Source organism: Mastomys coucha, unplaced genomic scaffold (assembly GCF_008632895.1).
Source record: "Mastomys coucha isolate ucsf_1 unplaced genomic scaffold, UCSF_Mcou_1 pScaffold1, whole genome shotgun sequence".
Lineage (NCBI taxonomy): Eukaryota > Metazoa > Chordata > Mammalia > Rodentia > Muridae > Mastomys > Mastomys coucha.
Genome location: NW_022196891.1, coordinates 29,670,805 through 29,680,000, shown reverse-complemented (window position 1 = coordinate 29,680,000; position 9,196 = coordinate 29,670,805). Strand labels below are relative to the sequence as shown.

Below are 9,196 nucleotides of genomic sequence, written 5' to 3'. Positions count from 1 at the left end.
AAGAAAAGAAAAGAAAAAAAAACCAAAATAAATAAATAAATTTATGATTGTATTTTATCTATAGTTATTTAGATGTGTTTACATGCAGCAGATAATTGTTCATAGTGGACTGAAGACTAATGCAAAGACTATGGTGATAAGTATATTTTGAAATTCTTAATATAGAAATATACCAGTGTAGCTTGGTACTGTATTTTTTCATATGCATCTGCCGATACCAGTTATAGGCTTAAAGATTGTATTTTCAAAGTGAAAACCAAAGCTTTTGAGTTACTTTTCAAAGAGAGTACAGTATTCATTACACACTTAAGAATTTGAAGTTACGGGGGCTGGAGAGATGGCTCAGCAGTTAAGAGCAATGACTGCTCTTTTGAAGGTCCAGAGTTCAATTCCCAGCAACCACATGGTGGCTCACAACCATCTGTAATGAGTTCTGACGCCCTCTTCTGGTGTGTCTGAAGACAGCTACAGTGTACTTACATATAATAAAAAAAAATAAATTTAAAAAAAAAAAAAAGAATTTGAAGTCACTAAAGCATACTCTAAGGAGACCCCACAGAAAAGGAGAGTGCCCCAAGTGAAAGAGCCTGTGTAATAGCAAGTGTCTCCATTGCTTATGTTTCTGACACGGATGGTGGAAAGGGAAGGTCTCTCGTGTGGAGCCACAAATGACTAGAGTCACAAAGAACTACAGAATAGTTGTAAACTGAATGTAGATGGCTTGGTATCTGCATTGCTATCCCTCAGAAATACCGCCCTGAGTGTACACCCTCATTACTGGACTTCCTCTTGATACCTGTCTGTCCTTCATAGTGCTCTCTACTTTTAAAGGGTGATATTGTTGAAAACCTGCTGTGGCCTTTTATGACCTGTATATAACATAGAATAAAATAATAAAATACTTGATAGCTAAAAAAAAAAAAAACCACTAAATTCTACGAGAGGTCTGGTGAAAGACAGGGGTCTGACCAAAAGGACATTATCAACTGGGTGTGGGGGCTCACACCTTTAATCCCAGCAGAGACAGGGAGATATCTGGGTTCCTTTAAGACTAGCCTGGTTTACAGAACACATTCCAGGACAGCCAGGGCTACACAGAAAGACCCTGTCTTGGAAAACTAAAATCCAGCTTCCACCCCGACTCCTAGACAAAGTCTCTGTCTGGTTGGGACCTGGTAAAAAGACAATAAGAGACAAGCAGTGGTGGCGCACGCCTTCAATCCCAGTACTTGGGAGGCAGAGGCAGACAGACCTCTGAGTCTGAGGCCAGCCTGGTTTTCAGAGTGAGTTCCAGGACAGCCTGGGCTACTTATACATATTAGCCTCAGAATGCAGACAGGAACAAACTAGTTACCAAGGCAAATGGGGATAGCAGATCAAAGCCCTGGCACTAACGATTGGGCTAAGCCTTTCCCAGTGCCCAGCCTGCTCCTGACAACCTGGCAGTTGTGGACTACTTGGGCAGCAACACTGGTTTGGGCTGCACGTTACCTTGTGAAGTAGGTGGTGGCATTGGCCTCTGTGTCCTGAGGTCTCAGGGCATCATACACATACTTGAGGTCCTCCAGGTCTGAGAGCTCAGGAATTCCACAGGACAACATCTGGAAGAGGAAAGGAGAGCAGCCTGTAACATCAGCCCAGCATCGCTTCCTCTCTGCCACAAGGCAGGGTTTTCTATACCAGGCTGCCTGATCCCTTGGGGGTTATAGAGAGATGCTGTGGCAGAGGTTAGAGGGCCACAGGAACTGCGGGGCTAACGTAAATAGTCAGGCACCACTGTCCCTGGGTAGTTTGGATGCCCTTAGGGAAGACAGGTAACACAGTTGGGAGAAGTGGGACTTCTCCCAGGAGTCCTCTGCAACCACCCAGGGCAGTTTTGAAGATGGAGTCAGGAAATGAGGAGGAGGGCTCACAAAGAGATGGAGCTTCTCACCAGGCCCAGAAGGTTGAGGAAGAGGTGGGTGTGCTTGCGAATGAGGTTGTAGGCTTGGCAGCAAAGGTCAACAAAGTCATGGAAGCGGCTGGAAGGCTTGTCGCCCCCGTTGATGACGTACGCCATGTCTGAGGTGAAGACAAACGGGGCACGGTCCCTGGGTCAAGGGAACATACAGGTAGAAGGTCAATATGGAGAAGGGAGGTCACCTGGTAAGCTCCATTCAAGTCAGCTTTCCTTCCCCTCACCACATGTCCTGACTTGGGATCTAGCAATACTTTCTCCCAGCTCCCCACTGGTTCTCGGCTTCCTATCGCTTTGCTTGCTCCTCGCTGAAGGAGGAGAACAGGTGATCTTTGCACAAGGCCCTGTGAAAACCCGAGCTCCTGCTCCGTCTTCTGGTCTCCAGAGCTGCTCAGCCCAGGGTCACTGCTCTGAACCACTCTGGCCCCTCCACACAGGAAGCCACTTACCTCTTGATATTACCGAACATCTGTGCGTGGCCCAGGAAGCGGCCGAAATCTATATGGAACATGTGGCCCGTGGTCTTCAGCATGATGTTGTCATTGTGCCTGTCACAGATGCCCAAGATGTAGGTAGCCACACAACAGCCTGCACAAGAGTAGATGAAGTTCTCCACAGCCTGTGAAAGCGAAATCAGGTGGTGGAGCCACGGCCAGCTCTGACCTTCTTCTCTCATGTGAACTCCAACGGCACCCAGCACCTACCTGCTTATCTTTATCATATACCAAAGCACACACTTATGTACACAGAAATGACCTCCATGTATTCTGAAGTAGGAGATGGAAGGTTTATATGTCTAGATATACCCTTCAACTGAATTTGGTTTTTGGTTGGAAAGACAGTGGACACAAGCAAATCCAGACTGGAAGACCTTAGTGGATGAAAAGGCTGATGCTTAAAACATTTCCCCTAGGTCATGAGAACCCTGACCTGAGCAGCGGAACTAAAGGCGCCTGACCCTTCCTCGTCTACCCGTCTTCCTGCCCCAAATAACACTCCACTCCCAGAGTACTTGACGCCAGCTAAATGCTTCCCTAATTAAAGTCACCACACTCCAGAGAAGAGCTGAGGCAGCTTCACACTTCCTGCAGTGTTTTGCACTTGAAAATCAGATCTCTCTATTTGGTAAAAATGTGTTGGGGATATTTTGAGGGCTCGAGAGGTGGGGTTGGGGGCTGGGGCAAGAGCATTCGCGTCCTAAGCACGGGGGATCCGAGTTTGAATCCGCGGTAACAATGTAAAAACAAAACCAAACAAAAAGCTGGGTATGGCCGTGCCTGCCCATAAGCCCAATGTGGTGGGACAGAGACAGGGTCCGGGAGCTCACTGGCCTGCCAGCCTAGCTGAGACAGTAAGCTTCCAGCTCATCAACAGACCCTAGCCACAGACAGTAGAGTACACTGACAGAGGAAGACACTTGATGAGCTGCTATGGCCTGCACACCCATGGTGTGTGTGCACTAAGCCCATTCATGTTCATACACACACATACACACACACACAAAGGAGGAGGGATCCAGGCAAGGTGGCACTTGGGAGGCTGAGGCAAGCCACTTTGAGTTTGAGGCCAGCTTGGTCTATCTAGTGAGTTCCAGGCCAGCCAGAGCTCCATCATGAGACTCTGTCTCAAAAAGCCAGACATCGCCGGGCGGTGGTGGCGCACGCCTTTAATCCTAGCACTTGGGAGGCAGAGGCAGGCAGATTTCTGAGTTTGAGGCCAGCCTGGTCTACAGACGTGAGTTCCAGGACAGCCAGGGCTACACAGAGAAACCCTGTCTCAAAAAAACAAAAACAAACAAACAAACAAACAAACAAAAAGCTAGACATCATAGAATTCAGCTTCTGAAAGGGAAAGATCATTTCTTAGAAAGCAAAAAAAAAAAAAAAAAAAATCTATGAATGAAAGGAAACCACTTGAACAGGAGCATAGCCTATTCAATCCCAGCCTTGACTTACTGTCTCTACTAACCTTCTCGTCACAGGCATTCTTTATAGATAAGGCCTCCTGAAGATTGCAACATGCTGTTCTAATAGGTTATCAGTAATGACGACACTCCTCTTTCCTCCTTCCTGAGCAGGGCAGGTAGGAACCTCAATTTATAGACGGTCCTCCTTCTTACTTGAGGTCTCACTGAGAAAAATGTGGGTGCTGTATACTTAATAGAGCCAAGTTCTTTTCTTCGGGGCATTACCATAAGAAACTCCTAGCCCTGGGTCTCACTCCTGCAATCCCAGCATTCAGGCAGGAGAAGCATGAGTTCTAGGCCTGCTTGAGCTATGCTACATACAGAGCAAGGTCCTGTCTCAAAAAAACCAAAAAGGGGTAAGAATTAACAATGTTAGCTTCCAGGTATGTGTCTGCTTGTTGGAGACACTGCCACATTTATTATGACTTGCTAGTACGCTGGCATGGAGTTAATTACAGTTCTAACACCTAGCACGTGCTCAATATGGGAGGCATTCGGCACCTGGAAAGCCGTTAGCATAAACAGCATATGGGTCTAGAGGAAGTGGTGAAGACTCAGTAGTAGTCCTCTCCAAAGGGACTATGCTGAGTTGGAAAGGAAATAGCTTTTTTGTTGTTGTTGTTTTTGTTTTTTCGAGACAGGGTTTCTCTGTGTAGCCCTGGCTGTCTTGGAACTCACTCTGTAGACCAGGCTGGCCTCGAACTCGGAAGCCTCCCAAGTGCTGGGATTAAAGGCGTGCGCCACCACTGCCAGGCAGGAAACAGCTTTCTAGGCAAAGGATACTATCGTCTCAACACATGCCTATATCCTCTACCCTTGAGCCTGGGCGAGCAGGTAATGAGACTGGGGCAGGCCAGGCTGGGTGACAAAGGCAGTAGTGCAGATATTGAGCTTCTCTGGTGGGAGCCTCTGAACCTAGAGCAAGTGTGCCATGAAAGGCCCTGGGCTTGAAGAGTCCCCGAAAGCAGGCGGAGGAGCCATGAGGAAGCTGGTAGCTTTGGTTTGGGCGACTGTAGTGTCACCCCAATGTAATGTCACATTTGCGGACAGAAAACACAGGGAGTAGGTCCTGGGAGGCAAGGAGAGTGGGGGGTGGGGTGGGGGACTCAGCTTTGCCTCCCCGCTGAGTTTGATTGCAGCAGTGGAGGAATCCAGCAAGCCAGGGCTATAGAGGCTTAAGCTTCCTGGGGAAAGGGCTACCAGAAGGGCTTGGGGTCATCAGCCCAGAGCAGGGATAGAAGTCACAAAAGAGGGCGTGTTGGTCAAGGGTGTGTTAGTCAGAGAGTACTTGCCGGCTATGGATTAAAAACCTTTTTTTTTTTCTGTTATAGCCTTGGCTGCCCTGGAACTCACTCTGTAGACCAGGCTGGCCTCGAACTCAGAAACCCGCCTGCCTCTGCCTCCCAAGTGCTAGGATTAAAGGCATGTGGCACCACCGCCTGGCTAAAACCTTTTTTAAAAAACTTGTTTATTTTTCTTTCCTATGTGATGATGTTTTGCCTGAACATCTATCTGTATGAGGGTATCGGATCCCCTGGAGGTAGAGTCACAGACAGTTGTATGCAGCCATGTGGGTGCTGGGAATTGAACTCAAGCCCTTCGTAAAAGCAGCCAATGCTCTTAACCACAGAGGCATCTCTCCAGCCCTGGGATTAAAATTTATTAGGGCCATTTAAGGCCATCTAATGACACGCTCATCAATCATATTTGGTTTATAATTTGGCTGCCTGCACATCTTCCTTCAGGAATAAAAGGCATCGATTGACATGAATTAACATTTGTATCCCTTTGAATAGAGCCTTATAGAAATTAACATTCTGGCAGGTATTCCTTTGTTTTTGAGATTGTCTGTGTAGCCCAGGCTGGCTTGAGGCTCATAGAGATCCATGTGCCTCTGCCTCCAGAGTTCTGGATTAAAAGTGTGTGCCAGATTCCGATATCTTTATTATGACCTGTCCCTTTCTACTCTCACCCCAAACTTCATTAACCCAAAGACTACAGTCACGAAGCTGTGGACTGACCGTGGATCACAGCAGGCCACCAAGGCCCTACCATCCCTGGAGGCTCACTTTCTTTCTATAGCCTGGGGCCAGCCAGGCCTCTTTGCTCTCCAGTTAGTCGCACCAATAGCCACCATCTTGGCTTCTAGTTAAGGCCTCCACCGCTTGGAGCAAGGGGCTGGATTAAATTGACAGCCAAAGCCTCTTGCTGCCATCTTGAATTCTCCACAGCATCACTAAAGCCCCCTGAGAGTTCCAGGGAAACTGGCCCGGATAACCATAGTTAGGATGGATATAGTCAAGCTCTCAAAAGCTGTCCCCTGCCCCCACCCCGTAAGACCCAAGGAAAGTTTGTCTGACCAATATCAGAGAATAGTGTTAATTTACAATAGTCACCTGACCCACCTACACAAAAGCATAGGTTCTCAAAGAGCACACCCTTCCCTCAGCTTTTTCCCCCAGCAAAGCCTAGCTGGCTCATCCGTGCACTTGCAGGTCCGGTAGGAGCCGAGCCACACGCCACAGTCAGGCACACAGCCTCAGCGCTTGAGCTTCTGAGTCAATCCTACCTTTTCATATTCATCCTCCCCAGGGTTGTGCTTCTGCAGCCAGTCGGCCAGGGGACGGTCCTTGAAGGACCCGGTCACCCCATGCTCCACCTGGATCTTGCGCAGCGTCTCCGCATTGGGTATCATCTCCACCATCCCTGAGAGAGAAGGGCTCGGGCTTACGCTCCAGAACAGAGGGAAGAAGTCTACTACAGCTGGGGTAGATGCTTCCCATGAGCTAAGTTCCAGGGCTTTTGGACAAAGTCTGCTATTAGGAGGGATACACACATGATGGATGATGGGCAGAAGGCCACGCCTACATCACATAGTCTAGACCGGCCCCATGCTTCTATAGTTCACAATGTTTCTTTTTTCCCCCCCTTTTCAAATTTTACTATAGAACTCTTAAATATATATAGAACCAAAATGAAGGTGGTATAGTCTTTGTTTTTTTTTTTTTAAATCAATGCTCATGTAACCACCACCCAGCTTCAATGACCATCAACACTTACTAATCTCGTATCACCTCCATTACCTAGCTAGCTTCCTGTTTCTTGGGGCTCTAGCTGGAGTACCACAAAGCAAGACAGGGTTTCACTCTGTAGCCCAGGCTGGCATCGAACTTCTGATCCTGCACCTTAGCTGAGAGCTGGTGTTTTAGATGTGCCATCTCGTGCATAAATACTTTTAAGTATCATCAACAATTACACAATAACCATGTGTGTGTCATATCCAAAAAAAAAACGAACAGTGGCCCTTGAAGACAGCTGATTTTCAAATTTCTTACAGCCATCTCAAAACTACAATTGGTTTGTTTGATCAGGATCCAAAGTCCACAGAGGTTGCTATGCCTCCAACTCTTGTTTTGTTTTGCAACAGTCTCTCCCTTACTTTCCTTTTTCAAGTCACCCCACATCTTCTCATGGAATAACCCTGCCCTTCTATTCTCCATTGTTCGTGTTGGGAAACAGGCAGACAGCATGGCCTGCCCCGACTCCCCGCTGACCTTTTCCTCGACCCGTGGAGAAGCAGCGGAAAATGACCATGCGCATATCCAGCCCCTCTTGCACCCAGATCTTGCTCATGATGCGAATCATCTGCAGGGTGAGCATGTCCTGGCGGAGGTCATCCCCACACTGGATAAGGAAGAAGAGCGATTAAAATCTACCTCCATTCCCTCCCGCCACCTTCCAAACCCCACAGCATTCCAAAGTCCTGTGGCAGGGAGAAACTGCACTTCCACTGGAGGTCAAGGAGCAGGAGAGAGGACACTGCTGTTTGTCCCTTGCTGTGTGCCCCCACCCCAACATTCCTGCATGACCATTATGGTTCCTCTTCTACAAGAAACTCCTCTGATCACTAACTAAGCCTGTTGGTCTGAGACAAGGACTCTGTGCGGCTCAGGCTGGTCTTGATCGCCGGTCTTCATGCCTCGGCCTGTGAGTGCTAGATTACAGGTATAGACCCTCATGTCTGGTTCCCCAGGCCTTTTAAAAAATGTGAATGTTTATACCGGATCAGGAATTAGCTGTAGTATACAGCAAATGTGCACTATAAGGTTTGAGTCGCAGAGTATATTTATTTTACGTTTTGAGTGCTAGAAATTGAACCAAGAGCCGGTGAATGCTAAGCATAGATTCTGTTTTTGAACCCCCAGTGGGTACTGCCTACCTGGCCCCCAGCAGCATATACTCTGTGTCGCCTGCTTCCCCCACTTCCAGAAGCATATACTCTGTGCTGCCTGCCCCTCACCCCCTGCAGCATATACCATATACTCTGGCACTATCATTTGCTTCTTTCTCGTGACCATAGAGGAGCCAGTCAGAAGGGAGAACGTGAGGTTCATCTGGTCTAACCGGTACCTCATATAAATTCTCCAGCACCCAGCCACATCCTCTACTAGAATATGATTACCACCTTACCTATGGCATTGTGGGAGTAGCCCCACCTCCCAGAAAGTGCTCCCATACTCTGAGCTATCGATTACCTCTGTTTCTCCTAACAGTGCTGGGGCTATGCAGAATTTATCAAAATCCCCTTTTACCTGCTAGCCTTTCCAATATTAAAAGGGTAGCTAGCACAAGTGGACTGCGGATGTGGTTCTAAGGCAGAACTGTTGCCTAGTACACTTAAGGCCCTGAGCTCAGTCCCCAGCAATGGGGGTGGGAGGAGAAGGGGAATGGAGGAGGAGGAGGAGAAAGAGGAGGAAGGGGAGGGAAGAAGAGGGGGAAGAAGAGGAGGAGGGGGAGGGAGGAGGATAGGAACGGTCCAGGCCTCTCCTGCCAGGCTTGAGCATTCTCTTCTCTCCCTATTTTCATCCCACCAGGCATGAGTATAGTATTGGTTTTGCTTCATTTTTTTTTTGAAACAGTGTCTCATTATCTAGCTCAGCTTGGCTTGGAAGACACTACATAACCCAGGCTTGCCTCATGGTACTCCCTCTACCTCAGCCTCTTAAGTGCTGAGATTTCAGGCACGTGCCGCCAAGCCTGCCGAATCTGTACTCTCACCTTGAAGATGACTCGGATGTTCTCACCCAGTGGATCCACATTTTGGAAGGCAAGCTTGAGGGGGACCGCGTTGGAGTTGAAGTAGGAGCAGTCCTGTACAGTAGAGGGGGCAAGTGACCAATGTCAGTGTGATCCACAGCCAGGAAGGGAAATACCCTCTTTCCAGGACGCTGTCTACCTTCTTGCTGCTGGTCTGCCTAGGATGTGTTCATTGC

At 48.2% G+C, this 9,196-nt stretch overlaps 1 protein-coding gene across 3 annotated transcripts in view; it reads right to left on the bottom strand.

Moving 5' to 3' along the window:
* The window catches only part of Pik3c2b (phosphatidylinositol-4-phosphate 3-kinase catalytic subunit type 2 beta), a 68,319-nt gene that overhangs the window by 10,328 nt on the left and 48,795 nt on the right, over positions 1 to 9,196 (bottom strand). For all 3 annotated transcript variants that reach the window (XM_031382511.1, XM_031382503.1, XM_031382519.1), the window contains exons 21-26: positions 8,982 to 9,074; positions 7,478 to 7,607; positions 6,493 to 6,629; positions 2,407 to 2,576; positions 1,934 to 2,090; positions 1,492 to 1,601 (exon numbers count right to left, since the gene is read on the bottom strand). In XM_031382511.1, coding sequence (XP_031238371.1) covers positions 1,492 to 1,601; positions 1,934 to 2,090; positions 2,407 to 2,576; positions 6,493 to 6,629; positions 7,478 to 7,607; positions 8,982 to 9,074 — 797 coding nt within the window. The remainder of the gene's footprint in view (positions 1 to 1,491; positions 1,602 to 1,933; positions 2,091 to 2,406; positions 2,577 to 6,492; positions 6,630 to 7,477; positions 7,608 to 8,981; positions 9,075 to 9,196) is intronic.